The sequence below is a fragment of the Cervus elaphus genome, chromosome 5, assembly GCF_910594005.1.
Source record: "Cervus elaphus chromosome 5, mCerEla1.1, whole genome shotgun sequence".
Classification (NCBI taxonomy): Eukaryota; Metazoa; Chordata; class Mammalia; order Artiodactyla; family Cervidae; genus Cervus; species Cervus elaphus.
In genome coordinates this window covers 78,351,131-78,366,502 of record NC_057819.1, presented here as the reverse complement: position 1 = coordinate 78,366,502, position 15,372 = coordinate 78,351,131, and the positions used below count along the sequence as shown (strand labels likewise).

Below are 15,372 nucleotides of genomic sequence, written 5' to 3'. Positions count from 1 at the left end.
AAAATTTTATCAAAATTCATATACAAAACTTAAATTTTTTGACTGTGTATCAATAGTATAATGACTAACCAATTCAGACGAAAATTTTAATATGTAAGAGTTTATGAACATAGTGAGTTAAAACAAATACATTTGAATTTATTTAAATTTGGGGGTAGCAAAATGATAGGGTAACTAAGGGAAGATTTTTAACCTTGATATTATAACATATCGGGGTAACATTCTAGGGCAATATGGAAGAGAAATAAGAGTTAAAAGAGACAGGAAAGATGATAAAATTCTGAGAATAATAGTTTGCATTTACAAACCACAAAATCTCAGTCCAGTCCTCCCCTGACTCCAGTCTTTGGCAACCACAAGTCTGTTCTCTATGCCTGCAAGTCTGTTTCTACTTTGTAGATAGGTTCATTTGTGTCATATTTTAGATTCTATTAACACATAAGAGTGATACCATATGGTATTTGTCCTTTTCTTTCTGAGTTACTTCACTTAGTATGATAATCTCTCTAAGTGCGTCCACGTTGCTACAACAGCATTACTTCTGTTTTTTATGGCTGAGTAGTATTCCACTGTATATATGTACTACATCTCCTTTGTCCATTCACCTGTTGATGGACAGTTACATTGTTTCCGTGTCCTGGCCATTGTAAATAGTGCTCGATGAAGGTACATGTACTGTTTGGCTAATGTGTCTAACAGCAGGATTGCTGGATCACATGGTTTTTCATTTTCTGAGGAACCTCCATACTGTTTCCCATAGTGGTTACACCAACTTACATTCCCGCCAACAGTGCAGGAGTTCCCTTTTCTCCACACCCTCTGGCATTTGTTATTTATAGACTTTTTAATGATGGCTGTTCTGACTGGTGTCTGGTGTAGTAGTTTGATTTGCATTTCTCTAATAATTGATGAGTTGAACATCTTGTCATGTGCCTATTGGCCAACTGTATGCCTTTGAAGAAATGTCTATTTGGGTCTTTTGTCCACTTTCAATTGGATTATCTGGTGTTGTTGAGTTTTATGAGCTATTTCTATGTTTTGGAAATTAAGCCCTTGGTTGCAATGTTTGCAAATATTTCCCCCCATTTCATAGATTGTCTCTTTGTTTTGTTTATGGTTTACTTTGGTGTGCAAAAGCTTGTAAGTTTGATTAGGTCCTAATTTGGTTATTTTTATTTCTACTGCCTTGGGAAGCTGACTTAAAAAAACACTGGTACAATTTACGTCAAAGCATACTTTGCCAATGTTCTCTTCTAGGAGTTCCACGGTGTCTTGTCAGAGATTTACGTCTTTTTTCCTATCATATTCTACCTCTCTTTGTCAAAGATTAACTGACCATGGGTATATGGGTTTATTTCTGGGCTCTCTATTCTGTTCCATTGATCTTTGTATCTGTTTTTGTGCCAATATGTGCTGTTTTGATTATTATACCTATCTGGGAGATTATGCCTCCTGCTTTGTTCTTTTTCCTCAGAATTGGTTGGCGATTCTGGGTCTCATGGCAATTCTATAGTTTCAGACATAGTTTAGGATTTTTTTTTTCTTCCAGTTCTGTGAAAAATGTCATGGGTAAATGATGGGGATCAGGTTAAATCTGTAAATTGCTTTTAGTAGTATGACCATTTTAATAATATTAATTCTTCTAATCCAAGAACATACAATATCTTTCCATTTCTTTGAATCATCTTAAATTACCTTTATTAATGTTTATAGTTATATAAGTTTTTCACCTCTTTGTTCAGGTTCATTTCTAAGCATCATTTTTTGGGTGTGATTTTAAAAGTTATTGCTTTTTTACATTCCCTTTCTGATATTTCATTGTTAGTGTAAAGAAATACAACCGATTTCTAAATGCTAATCTTGCACCCTATTGCCTTGCTGAATTCATTTATCAGATCTAGTAGATTTTGTGGAAATTCTTTAGGGTTTTCTATATATATATAGTATCATTTCATCTGCAAATAATGAGAATTTTATCTCTTTCCTTCCAATCTGGATATCTTTTATCTGATTGCAGTGCCAGGACTTCTAATACTATGTAGAAAAGAAGTGGTGAGAACTGCCATCCTTGTCTTGCCCTAGATTTTAGTGATAAGGCCTTCAGCTTTTTACCATTGAATATTCTATTGGCTGTGGTTTGTCACAGCTTTTATTACATTGAGATATGTTTCTTCTACATCCAGTTTGGTAAGGGTTTTTTATCATGAACGAATGCTGAATTCTGTCAGATGCTTTTTTTCCATCTGTTGAGATGATCATGTGGCTTTTTACTTCTTCTCTTGATGTGGTACATCACACTGATTGACTTGTGCACTTGAACCATCCTTGTGAACTTGGAATGAATCCCACTTGGTCATGGTATATGATTTTTTTTTATGTACTGTTGGATTCAGCTTGGTAATATTTTGCTGAGAGGTTATGCATCTACATTTAGCAAAGATATTGGCCTATAATTTTCTTTTTGGTGGTAATTTTGTCTGGTTTTCATATCAGGGTAATGACTTCATAGAATGTCTTTGGGAGTGTTCCTTTCTCTTCAGTCTTTTTTGAAAGAGTTTGAGCAGGATTGGTAAAAGTTCTTTGTATGTCTGGTAGAATTCATCTGTGAAGCCATCTGCTCCTGGACTTTTGTTTGTAGGGAGGCTTTTTTTTTTTTAAATTACATATTCTATTTCCCTTCTAGTGATCAGTCTGTTCAAAGCAATCTTGAGAAAAATAATTACAAAGTTGGAGGTTTCACAGTCCAAAACACGAACATACACTATAAAGCTACAGTAATCAAAACAGTTTGGTACTGACACAAAAATAGATACATAGGTCAATGGAACAGAATCAAGAGCCCAGAAATAAACCCACACTTATAGAGTCAATTAATCTACAATGTAAGAGGCAAGAGAACACAATGGAGAGAAGAGTTTCTTTAGTATGTGGTGCTGGTAAATGGGACAGCTACACGCAAAAGAAGGAACTGGACTATTTTCTCACACCATATACAAAAAGAAACACAAAGTAAATTTAAGACTTAAAAACTGTAAGACCTGAAACTATAAATCTCCTAGAAGGAAACATAGGCAGTATACTCTTTGACATCAGCCTTAGCACAATTTTTTTTTTTTTTTTGGTATCTCTCTTCAAGCAAGGGCAACAAAAGCAAAAATAAACAAATGGGAATAAATCAAACTAAAAAGCTTTTGTACAGCAAATGAAAACACCAACGAAACGAAAATGCAACCTACTGAATGAGAGATGTTATTTGCAAATGATATATACAATAAGGGGGTTGATATTAAAATACAAAAAACTCATAGAACACATTATCAAAGAACAAAAACCTCAATTAAAAATGGGCAGCAGATGTGAACAGACATTTACCAAAGAAGATATATTGACAGCTATCAGGAACTTGAAAAGGTACTAAACATTACTAATCATCAAGGAAATGTAAATTAAAATCACACTGAGATACCGCCTCACATGTATCATATGCTTATTATCAAAAAGACTATAAACAACAAGTGTTGGTAAGGATGTGAAGTAAAGGAAAACTCTCACACTGTCAGTGGGATTGTAAATTGTTGCACCCACTTTGGAAATCAGTATGCAGCTTCCTCAAAAAACTGAAAAGAGGACTTCCCTAGTGGTGCAATGGTTGGGAGTCTGCCTGCTGATGCAGGGGACACAGGTTCAGTCCCCAGCAGAGGAAGAGTCTATATGCCACAGGGCACTGTAACTACGGAAGCATGCGTGCTCTGGAGCCTGGGCGCCACAACTACTGAATCACGCGCACTGCGACTACTGAAGCCTGGGTGCTCCAGCACCAGGATCCGCAATAGGAGAAGCCACCACAATGAGAAGCTTGGTACTGCAACCCGAGCAGGCCCTGCTCACCACAGTTAGAGAAAGCCTGTACAGAGCAACAAAGATCCCACAGCCAAAATAAATGAAGAGTTTTTACACACTGAAAAGAGAGCTGCCATCCAGCCCTGCAGTTCTCTTCTGGGTATTTATCTGGAGAAAACTAAAACACGACTTTAAAAAGATGTGTCGTAGCACTATTCACAAAAGCCAAGACATGGAAACAAGCTAAGTGTCTGTCAGTGGATGAACAAACAAAGATGTGGTACGTGTATATAAACATATATATAAACACACACATGCATATATATGATGTTATATATTTAACATTATACAACATATATATATATTATTACTCAGCCATGAAAAGAAGGAATCTTGCTCTTTGTGACAACATGGATGAACATGAAGGGTATTACACTAAGTGAAATAATTCAGAAAAAAACAAATACCATATGACCTCATTTACATGTGGAACCTAAAAAACAAAACAAACAAAAGGAATAAAATAAAACAGAAACTGACTATACATACAGAAAGCAAACAGGTGGCTGCCAGAGGGGAAACAGGTGGGGATGGATGTGAAATAGGTGAAGGGGATTAATACATACAAAGTTCCAAATATATTAAATAAATAAGTCATAGAGATGTAACGTATACATAGTGAATACAGTCAATAACATTGTAACAACATTTATCATGATAGGTAGTAACTGGTTTTATTGTTGCTATCATTTCATAATGTATAAAACTCATCTCTATATTATACACCTGAAACTAATATAATAATACATTTTAATTATAACTTTTAAAAACTATGTTTACAATAATTGGAAACCAAACCAAACAACCAACCATTACACAATTAGACTAAGGTAGTTTTAAAGCAAGAAACATTCTCAAGATGAAGAGATTCAGCAACCTGTCAGACTATGACAACTCTAAAATAAAAATAATAATAAAAGCTCATGATATGAAAAGCAAAAATTAGCAGAGCCAAACGGAGGAAATTTTAAAACACCTGTCTCTCAGTTATAGACAATACAATAAAAGGCAACAACAACAACAAAAAATAAGCAATGAAAGAGAAGATTTTAAAAGAAAATAGAAAATTTGAACCACATGATCTGAACCTTGACCTGACACATAGAAAGCACTGCATCCAACAACTGTAAAACATACGTGCTTTTCACACAACAGAAAACATTCCATAAAATTGACTAAATGCTGGGTATATGGTCAAAGGATTAATACCACACAGAATATGTCTGAATTAAATATGTCTGTGAATATGTCTCTGAATATGGCCCTCTAAATTAAACTAGAAATCAGTAACCAAAAGGGAACTATAGTATATCACTAGAAAATGTTTAAAACAGTTTAAAATAAGTCAAAGACATATCCACAACAGAAAAATTATATACTGTTGAGTGATTATTAAAATATTATCTATAAAAACTTATCGATATGGGGTTTTCCTGTTGGTCCAGTGGTTAAGAATCTGTCTGCTAATGCAGGGGACACGGGTTGAAGCCCTGGTCTAGGACGATCCCACACGCCACGTGGCAAGTAAGTCCATGTGCCACAACTACTGAGCCCTTATGCTGCAACTCCTGAAGCCAATACACATAGAGGCGGTGCTCTGCAATGAGAAGCCCATGCACCCCAACCAAGAGTAGCCCTGCTCACTGCAGCTAGGGAAAGCCCATGCTCAGCAACAAAGGCCCACCACAGTCAAACATTTAAGGATAGAAAAAAACTTGTGGGTGTGAGTACTGTGTAAAAATTGTGTTGGGAGTTCCCTGGTGGTCTAGTGGTTAGGATTCATTGCTTTCACTGCAGAGGCCTGGGTTTGATTCCTAATTTGGAAACTGAGATCCCATAAGCTGTGTGATGGAATAAAAAAAAAAAAATTGTGCAGTACATCTATAAAATAAAAAGCAGTATCATCAAAAATAAGGATTAAAAATCTGAAAAAAATCCATGCTAATGTTTAATAAATTTTAATATCTTGATGAAAAGAATTTTTTTCTAGGAAAATGTAGATCCACAACATTACCCAAGAAAAGAACAAACATTTGAATAAAGCCACCTTAGAAGACATTATATAGGAAACATCCCCTCTCCTTGAAAGATCTAGGCCCCAATCACTTGGCATATGAAACATTTTCAAGCCTTCAAGGAACAGGTATAGTTTCTATTATTTAAATTGCTTCAGCGGAACTGGATGACCCACAAACAGCTGACACATGAACAATGTGAGGGGTTAGGGACAATGATCCTCCACATAGTGGAAAATCTGAGTATGACTTTACAGTAAGCCCTCCACATCTGTGATTTTGCACCCTAGCATTTAACCAACTTTGGATTATGTAGTACTATAGTATATAATACTGAAAAAAAAACCTGTGATGCAGTGGACCTGTACAGTACAAACATATGTAGTTCAATGGCCAACTGTAAAACTTGCTCATTAAGTAAGATAATGCTAGTTTCTTTTTCAGAAATTAAAAATGGAAAATGACTCAAATATCATGGAAATTAGGTTCTTGCTCCATTTTGTAGCTCTATTCAACAGCATTCAGAAAAAGTAAAAAATTGTGAAAGAGACAAAAGTAATTAACTTCAAATGTCTACCTAGAAAACTCAAGATAAATAACTGAAAAATAACTAGAATGAGGGAGTTCAATACAGTGGCATCACACAAAATAGCCATTCAAAAATCAATTTTTATTAATAAATTAGAAAATATAATGCTAAAAAAAAGTCCCAGTTTCAATAGCATCAAAAACTATAGTTTACCTATTTGACTTAACAAGAAATATTCAAGACCACTATGAAGCAAGATATAATTTCCTCTTTCCAAACATCAACAAAGACTTAAATGAATGAAGAAATAAACCATTTCACTTCTCTCAAACCATCCTCTATAGTCAATAGTATTCCAATTAAAAACAGAAAGTCCCAACTGAATTTTCATTACCATTGCACAATGATTCTAAAGATCATGTAGTTAGATAAAAATCAAGAAGCTAGCAAAAGAAGGAAAGACTTGACCTAACAGATATCAACCTAGATCTATTAAGCTAGAGTAATCAAGATAATACTGTCCTGGCAGGAAGAAATAGACCAATGGAACAGAGTGGTTGTCTAGAAATATCTGAGTATTCATATGAAATTTAGGACATATTAAAATCTGTATTTTAAATTAGCTGCAAAAGTGGAAAAGGATAGTTACTGAATAAACGATGATAGAATAAGGGCAAGTGGTTACTTATTTGAGGCCCAACCTCATGCATAAACAAAAAGTATTTATAAAGAGTATGTAATATATATACTATAAAACGAAAAGATCTTCCTTAATAATGTACCAAATATCCATAAAGGAAAGAACTGAAAGATTTGACAATATAAATATCGAAGTTTCATAGAACAAATAACTTACGAAGTTAATAGGCTTCACGACTTCATTTTAGATAAAGCACAAAAATAGCGAAACAGACCTATGTTGTTGGAGGGCCAAAGAGCAGCTTGTTACCTTGACTTGGGGTGGGGAGGGTCAGCACTAGAGAACTAGAAAGGAGCATGGGAGTGGAGACATCAGGGTCCCAGTGGTTTCTTTAACTCTGCGTTTCTTGGTGTGGATGCTGACTACACAAGGATGGCTCAGACTGCAATATTTTAGGGTTAACATTTAAGGTATAGTACTTTTCTGTGGTAAACTTAAAGATGGGAGTGTCATAAGGGCACAGTGAGAGAGGAGGATAAAGGAGATCAAGACAAAATTTCACTTTTGATTTTTAAACTATCTGTATTTCATATATTTACCCAGGAAGCACGTTTAATCTGCTTAACTTATTTTCTAAAAAATAAGCAAGCATATGTATGTGACACGTAACACGTAAGACGTGCTGTGCTGTGCTTAATCACTCAGTCATGTCCGACTCTTTGTGACCCCATGGACTGTAGCCCACCAGGCTCCTCTGTCCATGGGGATTCTCTAGGCCAGAATACTGGAGTGAACTGCCATGCCCTTCTCCAGGGAACCTTCTCAATCTAGGGATCAAACCCAGGTCTCCTGCACTGCAGGCAGATTCTTTACTGTCTGAGACACCAGGGAAGCCCAAGAATACTGGTGGGTGGCCTATCCCTTCCCCAGGGGATGTTCCCAACCTAGGAATCAAACCTGGGTCTCCTGCATTACAGGCGGATTCTTTACCAGCTGAGCTAACGGGGAAGCCCAAGAATACTGGCGTGGGTGGCCTATCCCTTCCCCAGGGGATGTTCCCAACCTAGGCATCAAACCTGGGTCTCCTGCATTACAGGCAGATTCTTTACCAGCTAAGCTAACAGGGAAGCCCATTTAAGACATGACTTAAGTGCAATTAAGACAATTCTATAGGGCATACTCTACCTGTGAATTTAATATGCTGGTAATTTCATGTGCATCGACATTGGCTTCATCCAATTGCAAGCAAAACAAGTTTTTGGCAACGTGGACAAAATCTAAAACGGAACACATTTCAGTAAGAATACAGCACTTAACCTTATCTAAGTAAACTTTACCTTTCTCTACATGAAGTTGAAGCTATATGTTATAATAATGGTTAAAATTTAACTGACTTAAATAGGATTAATAATAATAACAATAGTAGTAGCAGTAATAATAATAATAGCAATGAATGTTTCTGTAACTGCCTCAAATGCTAGGAATGGCACTTTGTAATTTCATCCCCAGAATTTTCTGAGATAGACCCTTTAATCCTCTCCATTTTACAGTTTGCGGCTAAGATAAGTTAACTTGGCAAATAAGTAGCAGAGCAAGATTCCATTTAAAGTCTGACTCAAAGACATACTCTCTTGATTGTTATCTAACACTGCCTAATGCCAACCTGGCAAACTGTAAGTTTCTTTAGACATGGAGTGTGACATGTTCATCTATCTTCAATTTTTAAAAAAAATTTGGCACCTATATTTTTACTTTCCAATGATCTTTTTAATTGTTCCTATTTTACAATATCCTACTCTTATTTCATGGAAAGCTTAGTTTTGTTTATTGTTTCTAATATATGGTTTACCTGAAGTTCTCTGCTCTGGCAATATTTCTTTTTTCTGAGTTCCTCTTTTTCTATTTATCTGCCACTTTGGGGCTTTACATTCTATGTTGAAGGATATCTCCAAATGTCTGATAAATCCTGGCTTTAAGTTCACATTCAAGAAAAATTAGGTACTAAATCATTGATTGGAAATTTTGTGTGCATAACTCTCTTTGTTAGCCAGTGGGTTTCACTACAGAGTAATAAGGTAGCCAACTATTTTGATGTCTTGTTCAGGTTCTTTGGAGAAACTCCTACAACTGGTTACCCTACCCATAGGGTATAAATACGGTTGCAAATATCACTGAGCAATCTGAGTGTGTGTTGTGAGAGATAATTCACCATACATACCCCTAAATTCCCTAGCTGCTGGCAACTATAGGTCCAGAATCAATCTGGTTTAATTTCTCAAGAGGATAGACTTATTTTCCTCTGCAAGGGTAAGGGAGTGGCAGTTGCTGGATTGCTTGAGAGAGGGCAGGAAAAACATACCTAATTGCTCCTTACACAGATTCCTAACAATTCTGTTCTATATGCCCTGCCTACACCCAGCCTCAAGTACCTGATGCTCTCAATTCCTAAACCTTTCCAGGAATTGGCTTGTTCCTGCTGTGATTCCCCTGTCTTCTCAAACACTTGGGCTTTACATGCCTCTGCTCACTAATTCATTTACTGTCCTCATTTACTTTCTGTCCTTATACATTCTGGTTGTACATGTATTTCTGTTTCTTGTTCTCATTATTTGGAGATTTTCAAAAGGAGAGGGGAGCAAATATATTTTTTTAGCACTTCAAAACCCCAAATTTCTTTCTTTAGCAATGCTGATGCTTTTAGAATGATACAATGTTGCACCTACTCTATAAAAAAAGTATTAAATTCTTAATGCTGTTAAGGATACAAATAACAGTTACATTCAAACATTACTAGTGGCAGAACAAATATGTGTGTAAAATGTCTCTGAAAAACAATTTATCAATACATATGAAAAGTCTAAGCCACTTGTGGGAATTTATCCTAAGAGAAAGAAGAAAAAAAGCTATAAATATAGATTCTATATAATTCTAATTCTAATAATTCTATAAATATAGAATTATTTATACTATCAGTTAATGAAAAACCATCAACATTTCCAACAGTGCAGTGTATGATATTATTATATCATATTGGTTGAAAAAAAGTTTAGACTTTCATAATAGCAGAACTAGGGCTTCTATATTTTGTATTATTTCTTTAGTTATTACTAAAGTAACATTTATACAATAAATTAAAAACAGACCATAACATGATAGAATGATGATATTTTAAAGCTGAAAGAGTCTAAGAAAGTTCTCCTTTCTGTTGACTCAGTTAGGCCAATAATTCTGAGTTTTTAGAATACTGTTTAAGGCATTATGTGCATGCTCAGTCGCTTCAGTTGTGTCTGACTGTTTGAGACCCCATGGACTGTATATAGCTCTCCAGGCTCCTCTGTCCATGGGATTCTCCAGGCAAGAATACTGGGGTGGGTTGCCAGGCCCTCCTCCAGGGGATCTTCATAACTCAAGGATCAAATCCGCATCTCCTGCTATACAGGTGGATTATTTACCACTGAGCCACTAACAAAGTCCCACCCTTTAAGGAACTTGACATATTAATAGATGTGGTTTTTGTTTTTCTTTTCTTCCTTCTAAAGAAGAGGCACTCTTCTTAATGAATATGGGCCACAGCAACTCTTTGACCAAGTTTCTGTGATGATGCAACATGATGAACCTCACGTTACCTCCAAAAGACACTGTCCCCTTTGGGTCTACTTGTGCTTGCTGTCTCAGGGCTTGGTGTTGCTCTTTTGTGGGCTGAATTCCAAGATAATTTAGAGCCTGGAATGGAAAGGATGTATGTGAAGCAATTTTGCAAATCTCCAAAGAATAAAACTTCATTACACATTATTTACAACCCAGTGAAAAGAATCAATACCTGGAACAGTGACCATGATCAAAAAAGGTCTGATAACTATTTATGGATTAATTTTCCATACAACATTAGCTTCTTGATCTTCCACCACCTCACTTTTTCCCCCAAGGAAAGCTAGCACTTTAGCCAGTGTCAAATGTATAAGCATATCCCTAGAACCAAAATTCAAACTATTTCTTAGTTTTTAAAAATATGTGACAAGGAAGAAGAAAAATGCAAGGAAATTCTAATAAATCTGACTTAATGTCAACTTTTTGTTTGATATCTTGTGACTTGAGACCAAAACTAAGGTTGCCAAGAATTGGGTCGAATACAAAAAATTCTAATTTTTGGTTTGTTTATGGGCAAGCTTAAACAAATAATAAACTAAAAAGCATTCTCTGGAACCCACTTCTTTCTACTGTCTCTTTTTAGTACCCATAGTTGGTTAAAATTTCAGAGACTGATAGTTGTATTACTATTTCAATGTTCACTCTCTCCTTGTTTTTTAGTAACAGAACCACAATTTCTAGCTAAAAACATCATCATTTAGCTAAAAGATATTTCCTAGCCTCCTTTTCAGCTTGATGTGGCCATGTACTAGACCATGTACTAGTCAAGGAGATGGAAGGCAAACTTGCAGGGAACTTCCAGCAAGTCTTTCAAAAGTAGGGGTAGGTGCTTCTTGTCCCTTTTCCTCCTCACTTAAGTCTTAATTAAAAGAAAGAAGAAAAAAAAAAATAATGAAAGAAGAAAAAGAAAGGAGGTAAGAAAGAAAAGGTTGCTGGAATTTAAGTAATTATCTTGGTTCATGAGCTACCTCAATAAAGATGGTGGAGCAGAAAGGTACTTAAAGCATGAGGAACCTCCATGCCAGCCCTGGATTACCTTCTTTCAGGTTTCTTTTTGGTTTAAGATAAACAAAATTCTAATGGAAATCAATGTTGGTTTAGGTTCAAAGGTTATATATAGCAAAATATAACCATACACTAATGCATAAAATCTAACTAGATGACCTATTATTAGATTCTGGCAAGAACATCAAAACTGAAATGTAGGTAAAAGTTAATACTAGTAATTGCCCTTTAAATATTGCTTCCTCCTTTGAAATCTGCTAAGTCATCCATCACTTCATTTACCAAATATGTATTTAGTGCTTACTATTTGTTATTCACTGAACTATGCAAAGGGACATACAGACAAGATATTGCCACTACCTACCATCATCTCTATGGTGAAAACAACATATAAATAAATGTAACTAGTGTAATATGCAATTTAATAAAGTGTGTACAGAGATGTGTGCTTATTTGCTCAGTCGTGTCCGACTCTTTGTGAACCCATGGACTGCAGCCAGCCAGACTCCCGCAGCAAAAATAAACAGGTCAATGTATAGATGGCTGGGCATAGTGAGAAAAGTAAACGAGAAGAAGGGAAAACATCAGGAGATTTCTTCAAAAGTGATTCTAGAGCTTAAGTCAGCATCATCTGCCTGCCCTGTCTATACAGTCATAGCCTTGCATAACATAGGATAATGATTCTTAACTTTTGATAGTCTTTTCCTTTAGTCATAAAAAATATTCCAAATACAGAAAAAAGGAAAAAAAAGGAAAGACAATAATACAAAGAACACCTAAATAGACACTCATTGGTATCTGCCTATTTAACAAATAAACATTATACACTTGGCTGAAAGCTTTCTCCATTGTTCTCAGCAGGAACCAGTATCCTAAAGTTAAGGTAGCCTTCCTATTCAGGATTTGAGGCCACTACATTTATTCCCTAATAACACATACTCTTATATATTTATGATTTCACACGAACAGTATAAGGCAAAGGATAGCCTTACAAATTATTTTTATCTTTTACCTCAGTGTTATAGTTTAATATTGAACATACTGACAAAAACTAAAGTGTGATAACAGCAAATGTTGTTAACAATTTAGAAGAATAGAAGTGCTTATATACTAGTGTTGTGCATAAATTGGTACAACCAGTTTGGAGAACAATTTTACAGTATCTAAGAAAGTTGACAGTATATATACCCTATGATGAGGAGACATGTAAAATGTCATTATAAAAAACAGACTGGAGAAATTCTAAAAAGTCCATCAATTAGAGAATGGATAATGATAATACATTCATCCAGTTGGACACCATTTAAATTTTTAAAACGTGAACTATTTGTTGTTATCACACTTTAATTTTTGTCAGTATGTTGATTATGGAATAGTATGTTGTTTGTTCATTTGTATTCTAACTATTGATACAAGTAAGATTTACCTTCCTTTATATATTTCCTAGCAATGTTTTTGACATAACTTATTTAGAAGTATATTTTAAATTTTCATATATAACATTCTAGGAAGTATTTTCTTTCTTTTTTTATTTTTTAGTAAGTCCTAATTTGGTTGCATTCTCCAAATTGTAAAAGCCCAAAATGTTCTGCTGCTGCTGCTGCTAAGTCGCTTCAGTCGTGTCCGATTCTGTGCAACCCCATAGACGGCAGCCCACCAGGCTCCCCTGTCCCTGGGATTCTCCAGGCAAGAACACTGGAGTGGGTTGCCACTTCCTTCTCCAACACATGAAAGTGAAAAGTGAAAGTGAAGTCACTCAGTTGTGTCTGGCTCTTCGCGACCCCTGGGACTGTAGCCTACCAGGCCCCTCCACCCATGGGATTTTCCAGGCAAGAGTACTGGAGTGGGTTGCCATGTCCTTCTCCAAAATGTCCTGAGACACTGCCAAATGTCCCCTGAGGCAAAACACCTGCATCCCTAACCTTAAGAACCACTGCTCCAGAGACAAACACTATTTGTCAACTGGTGTATAGTTTTCCTGACTTCTTCTTTGAATATAGCATCTATATATTTAAAAAAATAAATAACATATCTTTTTGCCAAAATTAAACTACATACAGTGCTTTCTATTCTATGTCATCGTGTCCAACTTTTTGCAACCCCATGGACTATAGCACACCAGTCCTCCCAGACCTCACCATCTCCTGAAGTTTACCCAAGTTCATGTTCATTGCATCAGTGATGCCATCCAGCATCTCATCCTCTGATGCCCTCTTCTCCTTCTGCCCTCAGTCTTTCCCAGCATCAAGGACTTTTCCAACATGTCGGTTATTTGCATCAGATGACCAAAATACTGGAGCTTCAGCTTCAGCATTAGTCCCTCTAACAAGTATTCAGGGTTGATTTCCCTTAACATTGACTGCTTTGATCTCCTTGCTGTCCAACGGACTTTCAGGCGTCCTCTCCAGCACCACAGTTCAAAGGCATCAATTCTTTGGTGTTCTGCCTTCTTTATGGTCCAGCTCTCACAACCATACATAACCACTGGGAAGACCACAGCCTTGATGATATGGACCTATGTCAGCAAAGTAATGTCTTACTTTTCAACACCCTGTCTAGATTTGTCATAGTTTTCCTGCTAAGAAGCAAACGTCTTCTGATTTCATGGCTACAGTGACCATCTGCAGTGATTTTACAACCCAAGAGGAAATCTGTCACTACTTCCACCTTTTCCCCTTCTATTGCCATGAAGTAATGGGGTCAGATGCCATGATCAGTTTTTTTTTTTTTTTTTTAATATTTAGTCTTAAGCTGGCTCTTTCACTCTCCTCCTTCACCCTCATCAAGAGGCTCCTTAGCTCCTCTTTGCTTTCTCTCATTAGAGAGGTATCTTCCGCATATCTGAGGTTTATGTTTCTCCCGCCTGTCTTGATTCCAGCTTGCAACTACCACAGCCTGGCATTTCTCATGATATGCTCAGGTATAGGTTAAATAAACAGGGTAACAGCAGACAGCCCTGTTGTACTCCTTTCTCAATCTTGAACCAATGAGTCCGGTATTCCCATGTCTTTAAGAGCTTTCCACAGTTTGTAATGATCCACACAGTCAAAGGCTTTAGCATAGTCAATGAAACAGAGGTAAGATGTTTTTCTGGAATTCCTTTTTCTGTTGTTTTTTTTTTTTTCTGTTTTTTTCTGGTTTCTATGATCCAACGAATGTTGGCAATTTGATTTCTGGCTCCTCTGCCTTTTTTAAACCCAGCTGGGACATCTGGAAGTCCTTGATTCACATAATGCTGAAGCCTAGCACATGAGATTTTAAGTATGACCTTACTAGCACAGAAGATGAGTGCAACTGTCCGATGGTTAGCACACTCTTTAGTATTACCCTTCTTGGGAATTGGAATGAGGGTTGACCTTTTCTAGTCCTGGGGCCACTGCTGGGTCTTCCAGATTTGCTGACATATTGAGTGCAACACCTTGATGGCATCATCCTTTAGGGTTCTGAATAGTTCTACTGGAATTCCATAACATCCACTAGCTTTATTAATAGCAGTGCTTCCAAAGGCCCACTTGACTTCACTCTCCATAATGTGACTGACCACATGGTTGAAGTAATCTGTTTCATTAAGATCTTTTTTGTATCGTTCTTCCATGTATTCTTAACATCTCTTCTTGATCTCTTCAGTGTCTACT

The 15,372-nt window shown here is 36.3% G+C and overlaps 1 protein-coding gene across 11 annotated transcripts in view; it reads right to left on the bottom strand.

The window, feature by feature from the left end:
• The window catches only part of STXBP4 (syntaxin binding protein 4), a 206,025-nt gene that overhangs the window by 128,516 nt on the left and 62,137 nt on the right, over positions 1–15,372 (bottom strand). For 10 of the 11 annotated variants that reach the window (XR_006341150.1, XM_043902705.1, XM_043902709.1 and 7 more), the window contains 2 exons: positions 10,711–10,807; positions 8,270–8,361 (listed from right to left, as the gene is read on the bottom strand). The exons of the other annotated variant lie outside the window; for it this stretch is intronic. Coding sequence is in view for 9 of the 10 variants with exons in the window: in XM_043902705.1 (XP_043758640.1) it covers positions 8,270–8,361; positions 10,711–10,807 (189 nt within the window). In the remaining variant the exon portion in view is untranslated. The remainder of the gene's footprint in view (positions 1–8,269; positions 8,362–10,710; positions 10,808–15,372) is intronic. 11 annotated transcript variants of the gene reach the window in all.